Source organism: Loxodonta africana, chromosome 14 (genome assembly GCF_030014295.1).
Source record: "Loxodonta africana isolate mLoxAfr1 chromosome 14, mLoxAfr1.hap2, whole genome shotgun sequence".
Classification (NCBI taxonomy): domain Eukaryota; kingdom Metazoa; phylum Chordata; class Mammalia; order Proboscidea; family Elephantidae; genus Loxodonta; species Loxodonta africana.
The window spans coordinates 90,549,468-90,572,800 of NC_087355.1; the positions used below are offsets into that span (position 1 = coordinate 90,549,468).

At 44.3% G+C, this 23,333-nt stretch overlaps 1 protein-coding gene across 1 annotated transcript; it reads left to right on the plus strand.

Moving 5' to 3' along the window:
• The first annotated feature begins 6,687 nt into the window (after positions 1 to 6,687).
• GML (glycosylphosphatidylinositol anchored molecule like) lies at positions 6,688 to 22,378 on the plus strand. The gene is made up of 2 exons (XM_023541593.2): positions 6,688 to 7,155; positions 22,074 to 22,378. Exons 1-2 carry the CDS (start codon positions 6,945 to 6,947, stop codon positions 22,376 to 22,378), a joined length of 516 nt encoding a protein of 171 aa, XP_023397361.1. The 5' UTR covers positions 6,688 to 6,944.
• The last annotated feature ends 955 nt before the right edge of the window (positions 22,379 to 23,333 follow it).

The window sequence follows — 23,333 nt, forward strand, 5'->3', positions numbered from 1 at the left end:
GGGCTGATCACTTCGTCCATCAGGAAGCCCACTCTGCCGTTCTCTCTTCAAAGATCGCTTCTGCCAGGCCCTCTCCTCCCTCCTCTGGAACCCAGTTACGTTTATGTTGCATTTTGACTGTCATCTGGTCGTCTCTTTTTCCTAGTTCTAGTCTTTCCTTTTATTTTTTTCCCCTGGGGATCAGTTTGGATATTTTCTGTCTGCAAATGTTCTAATTTTGTCTTTTGCAGATTCCGATCCAGCGGTAATCCCACCTGATGCTTTCTTTTTTTAATTTCACACATTTTGTTTTCTGTTCTAGAAAGGCCATTGGACTTTTTTTTTAATAGTGTTAAAAACAATACTTTGACATTAAAGAAATCGCCTATATGTTAGGTGAGAGAGATTTGCAAACTGGCAGTCAGTTTTAAAGAAACTGCTGCCGCAGGTGTGAAGCGGTCTTTTGCTTATATACCGTTTACAATCTTGTGATGAAAGGAAGAATGTACAGCTGGTGCTTTGGAGTTATAGAATGGTGTAGAAAAACAAGTCATGTGGAATATACAAAATCTTAGAGAGTATACATCTTGGGAAAAAGAAACTTGTAGGCTACACATCTACCACCTGTTTCTTCAAACTGAGCAAGGCCTCAGGAAAACAGGGGCACTGCTGAGGGCTTCATGAGGTTGATTTGCAGGCTGTATTTAACGATGAGCAGTCCAGAAGTCTTGGAACAGCGTTCAGGCTTCTGGGCAGTTGTTCAGTTCTGACAATAGATTCCGTTTCTCTTTGGTGATTTTCTTCCCTTCATTAACTCTGTGATCTTTTTAATCTTCTTCGTTAATATTCTCTTTGTAACACTTAAAGGCGCCTGTGCCTGACACCCACAGTTGCTTGACCTGTGGGTTACTTCTATTTCTGTTTTATGTTCCTCTCGATGGGATGTATAAGCCCCTGTTGCTGCTGCTTAGCACATCCCCTGGTTTTGTATTTTATGCTGCCTTGTGAGTGAACTAGCTGTGGAGTTTGGGGATGCTTTTATTTTGGGGCAGGAGAAGGTGGAGTCTTAATTATTGTAACAACGGCGTGCTGGAGGTGTCTGACCTCCTCTGATTTCAGGAGGGGGAGAGAGAATCAAGATCAACAGCCCAAGGCTGATTCCTCTGAGGCGGAAGTCAGGCATACCTCCTCTCTGCAATCTTTTTACGAATTCTGACACTAACCGCCCCTCCCATGGCACTCTCGACATCTCTGCTGGGTTTGATCATTTGTTGGAGGGACCACACAGAACTTACAGGACAATGCTTATAATTATGGGGCTTATTAGGGAAGTAACAGGTTACAATTCAGGATCAGAAATGACTCAAGATACAGTTCTTCCATCAAGGCAGCGTCTACTCAGCCATACCAGCAGGCAGGCCTCTCTTTGCCCTTTGTCCATCCTCTTGGCCCAGCTTCTGCCCTGCTTGGGCAAGTGTTACAAAGCACTTAAACCCCACCAGTAAGTGCCTCGGGGCACCCCACTCCACTAGTAAGTCTCAGCCCAGATGTGCTCAGCTTTCTCGCTCTACTCTGTGAGTTGCAAGCCCCACTGCAGCCGTCTTGCTCCGGTCTCTAGGTTCTGCTGTCTCTGCTGCTGCTTCTAGCTGTCTCTTGCTGTCTCCAGTGTTACAGTGCTCTCTCTTGGTCTCTTGGATCTAGGAGGTTCTCATAGCAGAGACCCCAGCTCCAAAGGACGCACAGTGCTCCCGTCTCTTCTTCTTGGCAGTATCGAGGTCCCTCTCTGCTGTGAGATTGGCTCTCTTTTAAGCCTAGAATGGCAGAACTGACCAGTTCCCTCGTTAGGGTACCATTCATCTTATTTGCATGCTGCCACCCCCACAGGGGTTCCATGCACCTTATTTGCATTCTTAGCAAGCTGCCCAATTGGTTTGGTGGGCCACAAGCCCCTTATTTGTCATTGTTTTAGGTGCCATCGAGTCAGTTCTGATTCCTTATGACGCTGTATACAACAGAGTGAAACACTGCCCTATCCTGTGCCATTCTCACAGTTACTGTTATGCTTGAGCCCATTGTTGCAGCCACTGTGTCAATCCATCTCATCCAGGGTCCTCCTTTTTCACTGACCCTCTACTTTGCCAAGCATGATGTCCTTCTCCAGGAACTGATCCCTCCGGACAACACGCCCAAAGTATGTGAGACGTAGTCTCGCCATCCCGGCTTCTAAAGAGCATTCTGGTTGTACTTCTTCCGAGACAGATTTTTTCATTCTTTTAGCAGTCCGTGGTATAGTCAGTATTCTCTGCCAACACCACAGTTCAAAGGCGTGAGTTATTCTTTGGTCTTCCTTATTCATCGTCCAGCTTTTGCATGTATATGAGGCGATTGAAAACACCATCAGGCGCACCTTAGTCTTCAAGGTGACATTTTTGCTTTTCAACACTTTAAAGAGGTCCTTGATTTACCCAATGCAGTGCGTCTTTGGATTTCTTGAGTGATGCTTCTGTGGCTATTGATTGTGGATCCAAGTAAAATGAAATCCTTGACAGATTAAGTCTTTTCTCCAGTTATCATGATGTTACTTATTGGTCCAGTTGTGAGAATTTTTGTTTTCTTTATGTTGAAGTGCAATCCGTACTGAAGGCTGTGGTCTTTGATCTTCATCAGTAAGTGCTTCAAGTCCTCTTCACTTTCAGCAAGTAAGGTTGTGTCATCTGCATAACGCAGGTTGTTAACAAATTTTCCTCCAATTCTGATGCCCTGTTCTTCATACAGTCCAGCTTCTCTGACTAGTTGCTCAGCATACCCTGATGCACACTTTTCCTGGCTTTAAACTGTGCAGTATCCCCTCGTTCTGTTCAAATGACTATCTCTTGATCTACGTACAGTGTCCTGGAATTCCCATTCTTTGCGGTGTTACCCATAATTTGTTATGATCCACACAGTCAAATGCCTTTACATAGTCAATGAAGCACAGGTAAACATCCTTCTGGTATCCTCTGCTTTCAGCCAGGACCCATCAACATCAGCAGCGATACCCCTGGTTCCACGTCCTCTTCTGAGTCTGGCTTGAATTTCTGGCGGTTCCCTGTGGATATACTGCTGCGGCTGCTTTGGAATGATCTTCAGCGAGGTTTTACTTGCATGTGGTATTAATGGTATTGGTTGATAATTTCCACATTCAATTGGATTATCTTTTTTGGGAATAGGCATAAATATGAATCTCTTCAGCCAGTTGGCCAGGTAACTTTCTTCCACATTTCTTGGCATAGATGAGTGAGGACTTCCGGCACTGCATCTGTTTGTCGAAACACCCCAATTGGTATTGCGTCAGTTTTTGGACTCCTGTTTTTCACCGATGCCTTCAGTGCAGCTTGAACTTCTTCCTTCAGACCATCAGTTCCTGATACGCGACCTCCTGAAGTGGTTGCATGCTGACCAGTTCTTTTTGTTACAGTGACTCTGTGTATTCCTTCCATCTTCTTTTGATGCTTCCTGAGTCATTAAATATTTTGGTCTTTTTTTTTTTTTTTTTTGTCTTTTTAATGACCTCCTGCATTCTTGACCTCCTGCATTCTTCATGTGTGGTGTCCTTGATGTCGTTGTACAACTCGTCTGGGCTTAGGTTATTAGTCTTCAGCATGTCAAATCTGTTCTTGAGTTGGTCTTTAAATTCAGGTGGGATATATTTAAGGTCGTAGTTTGGCTCTTGTGGGCTTGTTCTAATTTCCTTCAATTTCAACTTGAACTTGAATCTGAGCAACTGATGGTCTGTTCTGCGGTCGGCCCCTGGCCTTGTTCTGACTGATGATGTTGAGCTTTTCCATCATCATTTTCCACAAATATAGTAGGTTTAATTCCTGTGAATTCCATTTGGCGAGGTCCCTGTATATAGTTGCTGCTCATGTTGGTGAAAAAAGGTATTTGCAACGAAGAAGTTGTTGGTCTTACAAAATTCTATCGTGTGATCTCCAGCATTATTTCTGTCTCCAAGGTCGTATTTTCCAACAACCAATCCTTCTTCTTTGTTTCCACCTTTCACATTCCAATCACCAGTAATTATCAATGCATCCTGATTGCATGTTCGATCAATTTCAGACTGCAGCAGCTGATAAAAATCTTCGGTGTCCTCCTCTTTGACCTTAGTGGTTGGTGCATAAATTTGAATAATGGTTATATTAATTGGTCTTCCTTGTAGGCGTATGGATATTATCCTATCACTGACAGCGTTGTACTTCAGGATAGATCTTGAAATGTTCTTTGTGACAGTGAACGTCATGCCATTCCTCTTCAATTTGTCATTCCCGGCACAGTAGACTATATGATTGTCTGATTCAAAATGACCAATACCAGTCTATTTCAGCTTACTAATGCCTAGGATATTGATCTTTGTGTGTTCCATTTTATTTTTGATGATTTCCAATTTTCCTAGATTCATACTTTGTATATTCCACGTTCTGATTATTAATGGATGTTTGCAGCTGTTTCTTCTCATTATGAGTCACGCCACAACAGCAAATGAAGGTCCTGAAAGCTTTTCCCCATCCACGTCGTTAAGGTCGACTCTACTTTGAGGAGGCAGCTCTTCCCCAGTCATCTTTTGAGTGCCTGCCAACCTGGGGGGCTCATCTTCCAGCACTGTATCAGACAGCGTTCTGCTGCTGTTCGTAAGGTTTTCACTGGCTAACTCTTTTCAGAAGTAGACCACTGGGTTCTTCTTCCTATTCTGTCTTAGTCTGGAAGTTGAGCTGAAACCCGTCCACCATGGGTGTCCCTGCTGGTATTTGAATACCCATGGCAAAGCTTCCAGCATCACAGCAACATGCAAGCCCCCACAGTACGAAAAACTGACAGACCCGTGGGGGCTATTTGTATAGTCCCAGCCAATCATTGTATCAGAGTCACAAAGACTATGGCTAGATGGCCATATTAAGTAACTCACTACACCACAGTTATCTAGTGCTGTTATAACAGAAATACCACAAATAGGTGGCTTTAATGAACAGAAATTTATTTTCTTACAGTTTAGGAGGCTAGAGGTCCAAATTCAAGGTGCTGGCTCTAGGGGAAGAAGGTTTTCTGTCTTTCAGCTCTGGAGGAATGTCCTTGTCTCTTTTAGTTTCTGCCTGTGAGCATTCTTCCTGTGGTTTGGTGTCTCTTTTCTCCCATCTGTGCTTCTCCATTGCTTGTTGAATCTCTTTTATATCTCAAAAGAGATTGATTCAAGATACACTCTGCACTAATCTTATCTCGTTAACATAACAAAAGCAACCCATTCCCAAATGGGATTATAACCACAGGCATAGAGGTTAGAATTTGTAGCACAAATTTTGGGGGACACAATTCAATCCATAACAGGTAGCATGAGGGGCCAGGCACCTGCTCTTCTCAGGAGCAGAGCTGCAGCAGGTGGCAGGGTCAGCTTTAACCAGACCTTGGCCTTGACCGATGGCCACCTGGTACTCCGATGGCCTGGTATGGTCATGTCTCTGCTGTCCTGAGTTCTGCTGCAGGTTGGTACTTCCCTCGCAGTCTCAGCCCACCCAGCACCACCTCTGCCTGCCTCATGTTGGAGCAAGGCCCGGGCTTTGGTCTCTGGTCCCCGTCAGCCAGGAAGACTGCGTTGCCCAGAGGCCTGTCCTGAGTCCTTAGCTGCACACGTTTTTCACCCAGGGTTAGACTTTAGCTCTTACCCTTCTTCCCCACATATGTTCAAAAGCAGTCGGCGTCTCATGGCAGAGACCAGTATGTTTGCAGTGGGCTCCTTGCACCAGGAGCCTCTTGTCTCCTCAGAGTGACCAGTATGCCTGGCTCATCCTGGGCTCCACCACCCCAGTTCTCAGCAGCTGACCCGTGGGACACTGTCTTCAAGGTTCCTGGAAATTCTAGTCCTCCAGTGGCCAGGAGGTGCGGTTGTGCTCCTGGAGGCATTCCCTGCCCTAGTCCCTCTGCCTGTGGCTAGCCTGCTCCTCTGTTTGTCCCCAAGCTGACTAATGATCTCCAGAAGGCCATGGCCAGTCACCCTGGACTCCCCGGGGAAGGGCACTTGCTCTCACCTCCATCCTGGACCTGCCCAAGCTACTTGCCCATGTAGGACATGCACACATTCCTCTCAGGTGTGTAGCCCACCTGTCAGTGCACAGAAATACGTGTGGTTAGAAGTTTGGGGTGCTGCAGCTAAAGGCAGCCTGGGATTTGGCTAACTGGGCTGCATGTACCTTTTGGGGAAGTGACAGTGGCCTCGCTAAGATGTTGGCCTGAGCAGGGAAAAGGGTCATATGTTTTCACAACTCGGCTGACACCACTCCTGGCCCAAGGGAGCTCCCAGATGAGAGGAGGGAGTTTCGGGAGGGGGAGCCATGCTGTGTGGTTGGGCTGCTCTCCAAGCCCTGTGGCTGGCCACCAGGAGACAAGCTCCCGCTGACCTGGCCTGACCTCAGTCTCCTCCCCTGCAGGGCAGCTCCTGCAGGACATGATGCTCCCCTTGGTCTTGCTCTTGGCCATGGGGCTGCCCCTGGCAGAAACCAACCTTACCTGGCCGCTGGCAGAGACTAACCTCACCAAACTACAGCCATGTAAGTTTCAGTCCTTTTCACTTTCTTTGGGGAGGAGAGTTCATCTGCAATTCTCTTGGGCCATGGTTATCATAGCTAGGTTCTCCTGTCAGTGCATTTGGGGGTCCTAGGTCAGTTTGGGGGCCGTTGCCAAGTATAGGGGGGAGGAGGGCTTCCCCTCCAGCTGCAGGCCAGGTGGCCGTAGTCCAGGGACGCACAGGCTGATGCTGGCCTCTGAGGCGTGGTCCTGCTAGCTTTGGTGAGCGAACCTGGTCAGCCCCCAAGTGGACACGGATTTGCCCTGGGACTGTCCTGAGCAGGGAAACTAGTGTGAGGGATGGGCTCTAGCCCAGTGTGGCTTGCCCCACACAGACTCAGAGGGCCCTGTGTGGGGTCAGGGAGTGTGGGGATATGTTCAGGGGTGCTCCTGGAGGAGGGTGGTGGTCAGGAATGTGCGGAGTGGAGGTGGGAGATGCTTGCTGGAGACGTCACACTTCTGCTCTCTCCTTTTCAGGGACATACAGTTTGGTCTGCTTCGACTGTGCGGTAGTGAACAGCTTTACTTGTTCCACTATACGGACGTGTATCTATGATATCAGGCGCTGCATGACTATTTCCATTCGTGAGTACAGCTTTGTCATCCTTACACAGAGTGGGCGAGTGAGGGCCCTGAGATGGGACAGTGCCAGCCCAGTCTACTTGTCCCTCTGCACCCAGCCCCAGTCACAGGCTTGGTCTCAAGATAGGGCTGCTTGCATGGTCTGCAGGGTGCTGCTCCTGCCAGGGACAGTCTGTAGGTACGTGTCCCGAGCTGTCCTTTGGGGTGGTTGCATGACTGGGCCCCAGTGCCTCCCCTGCTTGTCTGTCCCTGGGGCGGCTGGGTCAAGCCAGTGCAGCTGGGGGACTCTTCTCTGCCTCTTTGCTTCTGTTCTTTTCAGGGGGCCTCCAGCTAGGCAGGGCCAAAGACAGGGTGCACAACAAACTCCTCAGGAGATGTATGGCCAGGTTGGGGGGGGTCAGGGCAGAGCCTGAGCCTCCAAGATGGTCTTGCTTCATCTTCTGAGGCCTCTTCCACTCTGAGAAAGGTATCCCTCTCCCTAGGGTCTGAATCAGGAGGAAGAGAGTGGCTGGAAGCCCTGTGACCTAAGATCACCAGGGAGGGTGCAGCCAGGGTCAGGCCTAGAGTCACTGGGGGCCTTGTCTGGAGCCTTCTTGGGGCCTGTCCTCTAGCCTTGTTTGTCTAGTGTCTGTGATGATGGTTACAGTTTCTCTTGTCATCCTGTATGTCTTGTCTTAGAATAAAAGTTGTTCACCACGGACCTGTGTGAAAATATCCTCTAATGGCCCCCTCTTCGTCACACTAGCTGCTTTTACAGAATGCCACACTTATGTGGATTCGGGACAAAGGCAGTAGGCCGACTCTCTGGGCTTGCACCTGCAGAGGCTGACACGGGGTACAGGGAGGGCATGTGTTTCCATTTGGGGCTACTGCTCCTGAGCAAGGCTGGGAACTGTGTTCCCAAGACTCCCATCCCTGTATGGCTTAGAATTGTAGTTGACACTGAGAGGTGCTTGAGTGAGATCAAGAGGTTGGGGTGCAGCGGAGACCCTCTTCTGGAAGGATACATGGTCAACAATGGTGGTCATTGGAGGCCCTGGCTCTCCACACGCTCACTGTCCTGTTCTGTGTCCGTCTCTTCCTCTGTACTGCCCACCATCGACCACCAGGGTTCCTAGACCCACTGCAGAACCCCAGTGGCCCCAGTGGAGCAGTTGAAACAATTCTCTCCAACAGATTCCTCTTCACAGGCCAAGCTGGAGGCCAGATGCACATGGTTTTGGATACTTGCCTGCAGACTGCAGGTTGGACTTTTCCAACCTGCCTCAGCATCCAGTGGACGTGGTTCTGGAGTATCTGACATGAGATGCTGCTAACACAGGGGTCCACATTCTCCACTCCTGTAATTCTTGTAGTGAAGAACATACCCCTGATGTTGTGGGGCTCAGGTTTCCTGAATGAACCCTTGATGGAATCAGGGACAGTTGAAGTGTCAGAGTCTTTGGCAGAAACCTGGGAGTCCTAAAAACACAGAAGTTTCTCACTCCTGGTTTTGTGTTGGTTTCTGGGTCTGTGCAGGATGGTAACCTAAAAGTATGGAAACATCTGAAAAATTAGAGACTGAGCTCCATCCCCACCTAAAAGCCTTTTTCCTGGTAGAAGTGAGGCCCTTCAGAGAGCTGATCTTGCACCTTCACTTTCTTCAAGAAGGTGTCAGCAGGGACAAAGAAGGAACTGAGTCTCTAGCCCAGCCATCACACTGACAGTGTGAACCAGTGTCCTACTTTTGCTAGGCGTGACCTAGTGGGAAGCTGAATGCACCCACCCACCAGCCCTCATGCTACACCTCCACAAAGGGACTGCCTGCTGAAACGAGAAGTTTAAATAGGATCCAGAGTCTTAAATATGTAATATCTGAAATGTCCAGGATACAGTAAAAAATCAATCATACCAAAACCAGGAAAATCACAATATGAATGAGAAAAGCCAGCAGACGCCAACACTGAGACAAACACAGGTGTTGGAATCATTTGATAAGGGTTTTAAATTAGTCATTGTAAAAAATACTCTTCCAGCAATTACAAATGTGCTAATGAAAAAAGAGAAAATCTCAGCAAAGAAATAGAAATCATAAAAAAGAACCAAATGAAAATTATGCTAGTGAAAGATACAATAACCAGAATATAAACTCGCTAGCAGGGCTCAGCAGTAGAAAGGAGATGACAGAAGAAAGAATCAGTGCAGTTAAAGAGGTCAGTCAAACATATTCAGACTGACAACAGAGGAAGTAGACTGAAAAAGAAAAAGAACCTCAAGGACCAGTGGACAATAATGAAAGAGTTAATATTTGTATCATCCGAGTCACAGGAAAGCAGCGACTTCAGAAAAAAAGAAGACCATTGGAATGGGTAAAAATAGGTGTAAATATAACAGACTATTCTACCTGTCAAAAACTTCTTAAATCCCATTTGATGGTTGAAGTAAAAACTGTAACAGCATTGGCTGTGGTGTTCAGTGTACATAGAGAAAATACTTAGGTGGGGAGAATAACGACCTAAATGGTGGTAAAGTTTCTGCATGTCTACACAGTGTGGTAAAATGTCAGTACCAGTGGACTGTGAGAAGTTTCATGTGTATATTGTAATACCTGGAGCAACAACCAAGAAAACTATAGAGGGGTTATTCTCAAAAGCACTATAGAAATCAAAATGCACTCTTTAAACATGTTCAAGTAACCCTCAGGAAGATAGGCAAAGAGAAAGAGAAGAATGAGAGACAGACGAAATAACCAGAAAACCAATAATAAAATGACAGACTTAAGCTCTAACAGATACATAAATTTCATAAATATACACTTTTTAAACACATTGTATTAGTTTGTTGTTGTTAGGTGCTGTCCATTCAGTTCTGACACAGTAACAACAGAATGAAACACTGCCGACTGTCCTGCGCCATCCTCATGATCATTGTTCTGCTTGAGTCCATCGTTGGAGCCATTGTGTCAGTTCATCTCCTTAAGGGTCTTCCTCTTTTTCACTGACTCCCTAGTTTACCTGCATGATGTTCTTCTCCAGGGACTGATCCCTCTTGAACAACACGTCCAAAGTATGTGAGACGGCGTCTCGCCATCCTTGCGTCTAAGGAGCATTCTGGCTGTACTTCTTCCAAGACAGATTTGTTCATTCTTCTGGCAGTCCACGGTATATTCAATATTCTTTGCCAACACCAAATTCAAAGGCGTCAGTTCTTCCTCGGTCTTCCTTATTCATCGTCCAGTTTTTGCATGTATATGAGGTGATGGAAAACACCATCAGGCCCACCGTAGTCTGTGACATCTTTGCTCTTCAACACTTTGAAGAGGTCCTTTGCAGCAGGTTTGTCCAGTGCAGTGCGTCTTTCAATTTCTTGATTGCCGCTTCCATGGCTGTTGATTGTGAATCCAAGTAAAATGAAATCCTTGACAACTTCAATCTTTTCTCCATTTATCATGATGTTGCTCACTGGTCCAGGTTGTGAGGATTTTTGTTTTCCCTATGTCGAGGTGTAATCCATACTGAAGGCTGTGGTCTTTGATCTTCACTAGTAAGTGCTTCAAGTCCTCTTCACTTTCAGCAAGCAAGGTTGTGTCATCTGCATAACGCAGGTTGTTAATGAGTCTTCCTCCAATCCTGATGCCTTGTTCTTCTTCATATAGTCCAGCTTCTGAGATTATTTGCCCAGCATACAGATTGAATAGGTACGGTGAAAGGATACAACTCTGACGCACACCTTTCCTGACTTTAAACCATACAGTATTCTCTTGTTCTGTTCAGACATCTGTCTCTCGATCTATGTAAAGGTTCCTCATGAGCACAATGAAGTGTTCTGGAATTCCCGTTCTTTGCAATGTTATCCATAATTTGTTATGATCTACACAGCTGAATGCCTTTGCATAGTCAGTAAAACACAGGTAAATATCTTTCTGGTATTCTCTGCTTTCAGCCAGGATCCATCTGACATCAGCCCTTATATCTCTGGTTCTATGTCCTCTTCTGAGTCTGGCTTGAATTTCTGGCAGTGCTCTGTTGATATACTGCTGCAGCCACTTTCAAATGATCTTCAGAAAAGTTTTACTTGCATGTGGTCTTAATGATATTGGTCGATAATTTCTGCATTCACTTGGATCACCTTTCTTGGGCATAGGCATATATATGAATCTCTTCCACTCAGTTGGCCAGGTAGCTGTCTTCCACATTTCTTGGCATAGACAAACGAGCACTTCCAATGCTGCATCTGTCTGTGGAAACACCTCAATTGGTACCTGTCAATTCCTGGAGCCTTGTTTTTTGCCAATGCCTTCAGAGTAGCTTGGACTTCTTCATTCAGTACCATCGGTTCCTGATCATATGCCACCTCTCTTGAAGAAAGGTGTTTGCATGTCGACCAATTCTTTTTGTTACAGTGACTCTGTGCATTCCTTCCATCTTCTTTTGATGCTTCCTGTGCCATTTAATATTTTCCCCATAGAATCCTTCACTATTGCAACTTCAGGCTTGAATTTTTTCTTCAGTTCTTTCAGCTTCAGAAATGCTGAGCATGTTCTTTCCTTCTGGTTTTCTATCGACAGCACTTTGTACGTGTTGTTTTAATACTTTACTCTGTCTTCTCGAGCTGTCCTTTGAAATCTTTTGTTAGTTTTTTTTTTTAATAACTTTTATTAAGCTTCAAGTGAACGTTTACAAATCCAATCAGTCTGTCACATATAAGTTTACATACATCTCACTCCCTACTCCAACTTACTCTCCCCCTCTTGAGTCAGCCCTTTCAGTCTCTCCTTTCTTGACAATTTTGCCTGCTTCCCTCTCTCTCTATCCTCCCATCCCCCCTCCAGACAAGAGTTGCCAACACACTCTCAAGTGTCCACCTGATATAATTAGCTCACTCTTCATCAGCGTCTCTCTCCCACCCGCTGACCAGTCCCTTTCATTTCTGATGAGTTGTCTTCGGGGATGGTTCCTGTCCTGTGTCAACAGAAGGTCTGGGGAGCATGGCCGCCGGGATTCCTCCAGTCTCAGTCAGACCATTAAGTTTGGTCTTTTTATGAGAATTTGGGGTCTGCATCCCACTGATCTCCTGCTCCCTCAGGGGTCCTCTGCTGTGCTCCCTGTCAGGGCAGTCATCGATTGTGGCCGGGCACCAACTAGTTCTTCTGGTCTCAGGATGATGTAGGTCTCTGGTTCATGTGGCCCTTTCTGTCTCTTGGGCTCTTAGATGTCGTGTGGCCTTGGTGTTCTTCATTTTCCTTTGCTCCAGGTGGGTTGAGACCAATTGCTGCATCTTAGATGGCCGCTTGTTAGCATTTAAGACCCCAGATGCCACATTTCAAAGTGGGATGCAGAATGATTTCATAATAGAATTATTTTGCCAATTGACTTAGAAGTCCCCGCAAACCATGTTCCCCAGACCCCCGCGCTTGCTCCGCTGAGCTTTGAAGCATTCATTTTATCCCGGAAACTTCTTTGCTTTTGGTCCAGTCCAATTGAGCTGACCTTCCATGTATTGAGTGTTGTCTTTCCCTTCACCTAAAGCAGTTCTTATCTACTGATTAATCAATAAAAAACCCTCTCCCACCCTCCCTCCCTCCCCCCCTCGTAACCACAAAAGTATATGTTCTTCTCAGGTTTACTATTTCTCAAGATCTTATAATAGTGGTCTTATACAATATTTGTCCTTTTGCCTCTGACTAATTTCGCTCAGCATAATGCCTTCCAGGTTCCTCCATGTTATGAAATGTTTCACAGATTCCTCACTGTTCTTTATCGATGCGTAGTATTCCATTGTGTGAATATACCACGATTTATTTACCCATTCATCCGTAGATGGACACCTTGGTTGCTTCCAACTTTTTGCTATTGTAAACAGAGCTGCAATAAACATGGGTGAGCATATATCTGTTTGTATGAAGGCTCTTGTATCTCTAGGGTATATTCCTAGGAGTGGGATTTCTGGGTTGTATGGTAGTTGTATTTCTAACTGTTTAAGATAACGCCAGATAGATTTCCAAAGTGGTTGTACCATTTTACATTCCCACCAGCAGTGTATGAGAGTTCCAATCTCTCCGCAGCCTCTCCAACATTTATTATTTTGTGTTTTTTGGATTAATGCCAGCCTTGCTGGTGTGAGATGGAATCTCATCATAGTTTTAATTTGCATTTCTCTAATGGCTAATGATCGAGAGCATTTTCTCATGTATCTGTTGGCTGCCTGAATATCTTCTTTAGTGAAATGTGTGTTCATATCCTTTGCCCACTTCTTGATTGGGTTGTTTGTCTTTTTGTGGTTGAGTTTTGACAGAATCATGTAGATTTTAGAGATCAGGCGCTGCTCGGAGATGTCATAGCTGAATATTCTTTCCCAATCTGTAGGTGGTCTTTTTACTCTTTTGGGGAAGTCTTTAGATGAGCATAGGTGTTTGATTTTTAGGAGCTCCCAGTTATCGGGTTTCTCTTCATCATTTTTGGTAATGTTTTGTATTCTGTTTATACCTTGTATTAGGGCTCCTAGGGTTGTCCCAATTTTTTCTTCCATGGTCTTTATCGTTTTAGTCTTTATGTTTAGGTCTTTGATCCACTTGGAGTTAGTTTTTGTGCATGGTGTGAGGTATGGGTCCTGTTTCATTTTTTTGCAAATGGATATCCAGTTATGCCAGCACCATTTGTTAAAAAGGCTATCTTTTCCCCAGTTAGTTGACACTGGTCCTTTGTCAAATATCAGCTGCTCATACGTGGATGGATCTATGTCTGGGTTCTCAATTCTGTTCCATTGGTCTATGTGTCTGTTGTTGTACCAATACCAGGCTGTTTTGACTACTGTGGCTGTATAATAGGTTCTGAAGTCAGGTAAGGTGAGGCCTCCCACTTTCTTCTTCTTTTTCAGTAGTGCTTTGCTTATCCAGGGCTTCTTTCCCTTCCATATGAAATTGGTGATTTGTTTCTCTATCCCCTTAAAATATGACGTTGGAATTTGGATCGGAAGTGCATTAAATGTATAGATGGCTTTTGGTAGAATAGACATTTTTACTATGTTAAGTCTTCCTATCCATGAGTAAGGTATGTTTTTCCACTTAAGTATGTCCTTTTGAATTTCTTGTAGTAGAGCTTTGTAGTTTTCTTTGTATAGGTCTTTTACATCCTTGGTAAGATTTATTCCTAAGTATCTTATCTTCTTGGGGGCCACTGTGAATGGTATTGATTTGGTTATTTCCTCTTCGGTGTTCTTTTTGTTGATGTAGAGGAATCCAAGTGATTTTTGTATGTTTATTTTATAACCTGAGACTCTGCCAAACTCTTCTATTAGTTTCAGTAGTTTTCTGGAGGATTCCTTAGGGTTTTCTGTGTATATAATCATGTCATCTGCAAATAGTGATAACTTTACTTCTTCCTTGCCAATCCGGATACCTTTTATTTCTTTGTCTAGCCTAATTGCCCTGGCTAAGACTTCCAACACGATGTTGAATAAGAGCGGTGATAAAGGGCATCCTTGTCTGGTTCCTGTTCTCAAGGGAAATGCTTTCAGGTTCTCTCCATTTAGAGTGATATTGGCTGTTGGCTTTGCATAGATGCCCTTTATTATGTTGAGGAATTTTCCTTCAATTCCTATTTTGGTAAGAGTTTTTATCATAAATGGGTGTTGGACTTTGTCAAATGCCTTTTCTGCATCAATTGATAAGATCATGTGGTTTTTGTCTTTTGTTTTATTTATGTGATGGATTACATTAATGGTTTTTCTGATATTAAACCAGCCTTGCATACCTGGTATAAATCCCACTTGATCAGGGTGAATTATTTTTTTGATGTGTTGTTGGATTCTATTGGCTAGAATTTTGTTGAGGATTTTTGCATCAATGTTCATGAGGGATATAGGTCTATAATTTTCTTTTTTTGTAATGTCTTTACCTGGTTTTGGTATCAGGGAGATGGTGGCTTCATAGAATGAGTTGGGTAGTATTCCGTCATTTTCTATGCTTTGGAATACCTTTAGTAGTAGTGGTGTTAACTCTTCTCTGAAAGTTTGGTAGAACTCTGCAGTGAAGCCGTCCGGGCCAGGGCTTTTTTTTGTTGGGAGTTTTTTGATTACCTTTTCAATCTCTTTTTTTGTTATGGGTCTATTTAGTTGTTCTACTTCTGAATGTGTTAGTTTAGGTAGGTAGTGTTTTTCCAGGAATTCATCCATTTCTTCTAGGTTTTCAAATTTGTTAGAGTACAATTTTTCATAATAATCTGAAATGATTCTTTTAATTTCATTTGGTTCTGTTGTGATGTGGTCCTTCTCATTTCTTATTCGGGTTATTTGTTTCCTTTCCTGTATTTCTTTAGTCAGTCTAGCCAATGGTTTATCAATTTTGTTAATTTTTTCAAAGAACCAGCTTTTGGCTTTGTTAATTCTTTCGATTGTTTTTCTGTTCTCTAATTCATTTAGTTCAGCTCTAATTTTTATTATTTGTTTTCTTCTGGTGCCTGATGGATTCTTTTGTTGCTCACTTTCTATTTGTTCAAGTTGTAGGGACAGTTCTCTGATTTTGGCTCTTTCTTCTTTTTGTATGTGTGCATTTATTGATATAAATTGGCCTCTGAGCACTGCTTTTGCTGTGTCCCAGAGGTTTTGATAGGAAGTATTTTCATTCTCGTTGCTTTCTATGAATTTCCTTATTCCCTCCTTGATGTCTTCTATAACCCAGTCTTTTTGCAGGAGGGTATTGTTCATTTTCCAAGTATTTGATTTCTTTTCCCTAGTTTTTCTGTTATTGATCTCTAGTTTTATTGACTTGTGGTCTGAGAAGATGCTTTGTAATATTTCGATGTTTTGGACTCTGTAAAGGTTTGTTTTATGACCTAATATGTGGTCTATTCTAGAGAATGTTCCATGTGCGCTAGAAAAAAAAGTATATTTTGCAGCAGTTGGGTGGAGAGTTCTGTATAAGTCAATGAGGTCAAGTTGGTTGATTGTTGTAATTAGATCTTCCGTGTCTCTGTTGAGCTTCTTACTGGATGTCCTGTCCTTCTCCGAAAGTGGTGTGTTGAAGTCTCCTACTATAATTGTGGCGGTATCTATCTCGCTTTTCAATTCTGTTAAAATTTGATTTATGTATCTTGCAGCCCTGTCATTGGGTGCGTAAATATTTAATATGGTTATGTCTTCCTGATCAATTGTCCCTTTTATCATTATATAGTGTCCTTCTTTATCCTTTGTGGTGGATTTAAGTCTAAAGTCTATTTTGTCAGAAATTAATATTGCTACTCCTCTTCTTTTTTGCTTATTGTTTGCTTGATATACTTTTTTCCATCCTTTGAGTTTTAGTTTGTTTGTGTCTCTGAGTCTAAGGTGTGTCTCTTGTAGGCAGCATATAGATGGATCGTGTTTCTTTATCCAGTCTGTGACTCTCTGTCTCTTTATTGGTGCATTTAGTCCATTTACATTCAGGGTAATTATAGATAAATAAGTTTTTAGTGCTATCATTTTGATGCCTTTTTATGTGTGTTGTTGACAATTTCATTTTTCCACATACTTTTTTGTGTTGAGGCGTTTTTCTTTGTAAATTGTGAGATCCTCATTTTCATAGTGCTTGACTTTGTTAGTTGAGTCGTTACGTTTTTCTTGGTTTTTATCTTGAGTTATAGAGTTGTTATACCTTTTTGTGGTTACCTTATTATTTACCCCTATTTTTCTAAGTAAAAACCTAACTTGTATTGTTCTATATCGCCTTGTATCACTCTCCATATGGCAGTTCAATGCCTCCTGTATTTAGTCCCTCTTTTTGATTATTGTGATCTTTTACCTATTGACTTCCATGATTCCCTGTTATGTGTATTTTTTTTTTAATTAATCTTAATTTGTTTTTGTGATTTCCCTATTTGAGTTGATATCAGGACGTTCTGTTTTGTGACCTTGTGTTGTGCTGATATCTGATATTATTGGTTCTCTGACCAAACAATATCCTTTAGTATTTCTTTTAGCTTTGGTTTGGTTTTTGCAAATTCTCTAAACTTGTGTTTGTCTGTAAATATCTTAATTTCACCTTCATATTTCAGAGAGAGTTTTGCTGGATATATGATCCTTGGCTGGCAGTTTTTCTCCTTCAGTATTCTGTATATGTCGTCCCATTCCCTTCTTGCCTGCATGGTTTCTGCTGAGTAGTCAGAACATATTCTTATTGATTCTCCCTTGAAGGAAACCTTTCTTTTCTCCCTGGCTGCTTTTAAAATTTTCTGTTTATCTTTGGTTTTGGTGAGTTTGATGATAATATGTCTTGGTGTTTTTCTTTTTGGATCAATCTTAAATGGGGTTCGATGAGCATCTTGGATAGCTATCCTTTCGTCTTTCATGATGTCAGGGAAGTTTTCTGTCAGGAGTTCTTCAACTATTTTCTCTGTGTTTTCTGTCGCCCCTCCCTGTTCTGGGACTCCAGTCACCCGCAGGTTATCCTTCTTGATAGAGTCCCACATAATTCTTAGGGTTTCTTCATTTTTTTTAATTCTTTTATCTGATTTTTTTTCAGCTATGTTGGTGTTGATTCCCTGGTCCTCCAGATGTCCCAGTCTGCATTCTAATTGCTCGAGTCTGCTCCTCTGACTTCCTAGTGCGTTGTCTAATTCTGTTATTTTATTGTTAATCTTTTGGATTTCTACATGTTGTATCTCTATGGATTCTTGCAACTTATTAATTTTTCCAGTATGTTCTTGAATAATCTTTTTGAGTTCTTCAACAGTTTTATCAGTGTGTTCCTTGGCTTTTTCTGCAGTTATCCTAATTTCATTTGTGATATCATTAAGCATTCTGTAAATTAGTTTTTTATATTCTGTATCTGATAATTCCAAGATTGTATCTTCATTTGGGAAAGGTTTTCATTCTTTTGTTTGGGGGGTTGGAGAAGCTGTCCCGGTCTGCTTCTTTAAGTGGTTTGATATGGATTGTTGTCTCCGAGCCATCACTGGGAAACTAGTTTTTCCAGAAAATCTGCTAAAAAAAAATGCAGTCAGATCCCTATCAGAGTTCTCCCTCTGGCTCAGGCTATTCAGATGTTAATGAAGCCGACTGGGGAGGGTGGGGGAGGGAACAGAGAGATAGGAGAGTAGCACCTCAGAATATAGCCAGAGTTGCTTGTCTTGCTTGGAATGGCTATTATATCTGAGATTCCCGCGGTCGCGTCGCCTATGTGTGCTGGCTGTGTGGAGATTGCCCCCCGGGGGGTCTGGCCCGCTGAAGTCACGGTCAGATCCTCCGCTTCCAGCCCCACGCCCAGCATCAAGGCTCCCCTACTGGGACGGTTCACTCTCGACTCCAAAATCAGTTCTCGTCCCTCCAGCTGCGGGGCCGTGCCACCTCCGAGAACCAGTTGGGCCTCCTCCTGGGGTTAGTTCAGATGGGTGGAGCAGCTCCCCGTGCTTGTGCCGTGACCGAGTGTCCCGGCTGGGACGCTGTTCTCCCTGCTGCAATACCAGTCGCAGCCTCCCGGGGACTTCTCCTACTGGCTGCGTCCCACGCCGCCCGCACGACCCGGCTGGTCCCCTTCCCGGGGTTAGTTCAGGGGGGTGGAGCAACTCTCCGTGTTTATGGCGTACCTGCGTCCAGTCCAAATCCCGGCGGGACGGTTCCCCGGCTCGGATGCTGCTCTTTCTGCTCCAAGACCAGTCACTGCCTCCCGGGGACTTCTCCTACTGGCTGTGTCCCACGCCGCCCGTGGAACCGCCTGGTCCCCCTCCCGGGGTTAGTTCAGGGGGGTGGAGCCGCTCTCTGTGTTTGTGCCGTACCTGACTGGTACGCTGGCTCCAGGCTCTGGAAACAATCGCTGCTTCCCCGTATTAGTTCGTTCTCCGTCTCTAAATCTGCGTTTGTTGTTCAGGGTTCGTAGATTGTTATGTATGTGATCGATTCACTTGTTTTTCCGTGTCTTTGTTGTAAGAGGGATCCGAGGTAGCGTCTGCCTAGTCCGCCATCTTGGCTCCGCCCCTTGTTAGTTTTTTTTTATTTCATCATTTCTTCCTTTTGCTTTAGCTACTCGATGTTTAAGAACAAGTTTCAGAGTCTCCTCTGACATCCATCTTGGTCTTTTCTTTGTTTCCTGTCTTTTTAATGACCTTCTGATTTCTTCATGTATGATGTCATTCCACAACTCAACTGGTCTTAGGTCGTTAGTTTTCAACATGTCAGATCTATTCTCGAGATGGTTTTTAAATTCAGGTAGGATATATTCACGGCCATACTTTGGTTCTCATGGACTTGTTTTAATTTTCTTCGGTTTCAGCTTGAACTTGCATATGAGCAATTGATGGTCTGCTCTGCAGTTGGCCCCTGGCCTTGTTCTGACAGATGACATCGAGCTTTTCCATCGTCTCTTTCTGCAGATGTAGTAGATTTGATTCCTGTGTGTTCCATCTGGCAGGTCCCCTTGTATAGATAGTTGCCGTTTATGTAGCGAAGAAAGGTATTTGCAACGAAGAAGTCATTGCTCTTGCAAAATTCTATCATGGGATCTCTGGCATCATTTCTGTCGCCAAGGCCATATTTTCCAACTACTGATCCTCCTTCTTTGTTTCCAATTTTCGCATTCTGGTTACTAGTAATTATCAATGCATCCTGATTGCATGTTTGATCAATTTCAGACTGCAGAAGTTGGTAAAAACCTTCAGTTTCTTCATCTTTGACTTTAATGGTTGGTGTGTAAATTTGAATAATATTCGTATTAATTGGTTTTCCTTATAGGCATATGGATATTATCCTATCACAGTGTTATACTTCAGGATAGATCTTGAAATGTTCTTTTTGATGATGAATGAAGCACCGTTTATCTTCAATTTGTCATTCCCACCATAGTAGACCAAATGATTGTCCAGTTCAAAACGGCCAATACCAGTCCATTTCAGTTCACTAATGCCTAGGATATCGATGTTTATGTGTTACATTTCGTTTTTGATGATTTCCAATTTTTCTAGATTCATACATCATACATTTCATGTTCTGATTATTAATGTGTATTTGCAGCTGTTTCTTCTCATTTTGAGTCATGGCACATGAAATGAAGGTCCCGAAAGCTTGACTCCATCCACATCATTAAGGTCGACTCTATTTAGTAGAGGCAGCTCTTCCCCAGTCGTCTTTTGAGTGCCTTCCTGCCTGAGGGATTCATTTTCCGGCAGTATATCAGACACGGTTCAGCTGCTATTCATAAGGTTTTCGCTGGCTAATTCCTAGTCTGCCTTGGTCTGGAAGCTCAGCTGAAACCTGTCTGCCACGGGTGACCCTGCTGGTATCTGAATACTGGTGGCATAGCTTCCAGCATCACAGCAACAGGCAAGCCCCCACAGTATGACAAACTGACAGGACAGACGCATGAAGGACTAGTTTGCTAGGTGTAGTGAAATGAGTTTCTTTTGCCTTGGTTCTTTGGAAAAACAGTTTGAGAGATTTTTCTGCTTAGTTCTGAGGAGTTACCTTTGCCCTAGTTTTCTACCCCACAGGGTTTCGCTACTTTTGTCCAGGTTGATTAACATTTCCTAGCTAAGCTGTAATCAACTTGTGGTTTGAGACTCCTTGTCTGACCCTGGGCTGCAGCCTGCTCTGCGATTGGTATCATCTTGAAAGGATTGGTCAATAGACTATGTAAATGAAGTGATAGTAGACTATACAAATGAAGTGACTATAAACTATGCAAGTTAAGTGCATGTAGCCTGCTATGCAAATGAAGTGTCTGTGGTCCACCAAGAGGGACTGGTCAGTTTGTGGCTCCTCACTGGGAGGGGCCATGGCTTGAAATTGACAAGGAGTTGTGTATACATGCAGCCAGCCCCTCAGAGATTTCTCCAAAAGAAGAGGGAAGAGAAGCAGAAAGAAGAGAGAAGCAGAGAGAGAAAGGAGGCAACAAACTGCCTAAAAGAGCTGTAAAACAGGTCAAGGGCTGTAACGCTGAATACAGCAAGAGGCCTGGAAGGGGCCAGAAAGGGCCCTGCAGCAGAGTTGGTGATGACACATGGCAGGGCCAAGAGGAGCATGTCCTCAGGGGACCAAGAGGAAGCCTGCCATGAGGGGGCTGAGAGGAGGCCTGCACAGTCTAGAGAAACTAAGAGAGCTGCTCTGCAGTGACGAGGGGAGAGTTTGCCGACATGCTTTCTAATCCTTTATCTTGTTACTTCCTTAATAAACCACTTAAGTGTAAGTGTGGTCTGTTTGAGTTTTGTGTGACTATCGTAACAGACTGTCGAACCCAGAAGAGAAGTAAAGAGTGCCGTGAGAGGGACAACTGGTGTCAGAATTGGTAAAAAGTTTGGAGGGTGGAAGTGTGCCTGACGTCCATCTCATAGGAATCAGCTTTGGCTGATGCTGGTCATTACCACCGCTGAAGTTAGGCAGGTTCTGATACTACTGCCACCATTTTACACTAGGGCTTCGATAACAAACTGCCGAAAACCCAGTGGCTGGAAACAACAGAAATTTGTCTTCTGCCACTCTGGGGGCCAGAAGGCAGAGGTCAGAGTGTTGGCAGGATGGCACTTGCCCTGGAGGATCTGAGGGAGCAGAGCATCCACTCCAGGCCTCTCCCAGCTTCTGGAGGCTCCCACAGTCCTCAGCTTGTAGATGCCTCGCTCCAACCTGCGTCTTTGTCTTCTCATTGCCTTCTCTGTGTGTGTGTCTCCTTTTCTCTATGTGTCTCTTATAAGGGCACATGCGATGCTATTCAGAGCCCATGAAACTGTAGCACTTTTTAGGGAGGAGTAGAGGCGGAGATGAAGATGGTAGCATGGAGCGAAAAACGTCTGCCGGAGAGGTAGCTCTTGGGGTAACCAGATCCCCTAGCGGGCTTGAACATGATGCCTCAGTCAAGAGTTCTAGGCAGCGCTGTAACATTTGGGGATGTGGAATGTGAAGGTGGAGCTGGTCACAGTTACGTGTGGTTTACATGCTTTGTAGGCAGAAACCCTGAAATCAGGGATTTTTTATCTCTTTTTTAGGTTTGAACTCTCGTGAACTCCTTGTTTACAAAAACTGTACATTCAACTGCACATTTTTATATCCGGTTGAAGTGCCCCCAGAAGCACCAAGAAAAATCACAAGATACACGAATTTCTATTACGTTCGTTGTTGTAGTAGTATGCGTTGCAACGATGGAGGACCTACTAATATTGAGAGGGATATCTTTCCCTTTCAAACAATTGAGGAGGAACTATCGCGAGGAACTGTGTATTTGGGAGAATCCACCTTTTTCCTGAGCCTCGCCTCCATCATCTCCATCATCGTAGGCAAAACGCTGACTTGAGAGCCCCTCCTGAAGGGGCTGGTCCTCATCCTCCGTTTCTTCAGCGCACACCTGCTTTGTTGCTCCTGTGAGAACCAGAGACACTGGTGCGCAGGGCCCCTGCTTGGGACAGTTCCCCGTTGATGGCTTATCTTAAGAGCGAAATAAAAGCAGTGATTGTGGAGAACGTGTGTGAGCACTTGCCTGCCTGCGCTTCCTCAGACAGCCGTGGAGCAGTCTGCTCCGACCTCCTCTTCTGACGCTCTCTGCGTGCTCGGGGATTACTTTGTAGCTTTAGTATTTGAGCTGCTGCTTCTCCTTCAGACATCCTGGGCTAAATATTCATCTTTCTAGTATGCGAAATAATTCCAGCCACCATAGCCTAAAAAGATGGGATGTTTTCATCCAAACCAGAACCAGTGCAGGGGGCAGTCTCTGCGTCAGGGAAGCAGAGGCCCAGCTCTGACTCAGTCCAATACCTGAGGCCGCCGAAGAGTCCATCCCTCTTTTGCAGGCACTTGGAAGCAGAGAGGGTGCTTGGTGAGTGAGGTGGCACATTGATCAACAGGGCCTGTCCTTGGGACCATGTCCTGTGTCCTTGTGTGGGTCAGGAGCTGGAATTGTCTCTTGCAGCAGTGGCCCTTGGCTTCACACCAGCGGTAGGATGAGGGCCCTGAAGCCAGCTGGTGATCAACTTGCAATGGCAGGGAGGGCCGGGGGTTGCTGCTCTCACTCTCAGTGCATCCCTGGTTGGCACTGCGAAACCGGCATGGAGGGAACAGGAAATTCAGACCCTCTTTGGTGTTGCTTTCTTTTGTTACAAGTCAGTTACCAGATTTTTAAAATCACTGTGATAAAATTCAACATTTTAACTGTTTTGAAGAGTTATAATTTTTTTTTTAGTATATTCACAGTGTTGTGCAACCACCACCGTTATCTAATTCCAGAATGTTTTCACCACTCCAGAAAGAAACCC

What these genes read in the sequence shown, in the direction of transcription:
- GML (XM_023541593.2), top strand. Translation starts at nt 6,945, where the DNA reads ATGTTCAGGGGTGCTCCTGGAGGAGGGTGGTGGTCAGGAATGTGCGGA. An exon ending in CTGCATGACTATTTCCATTC is followed by an intron (nt 7,156 to 22,073) that starts GTGAGTACAGCT and finishes TCTCTTTTTTAG; the next exon opens with GTTTGAACTCTCGTGAACTC.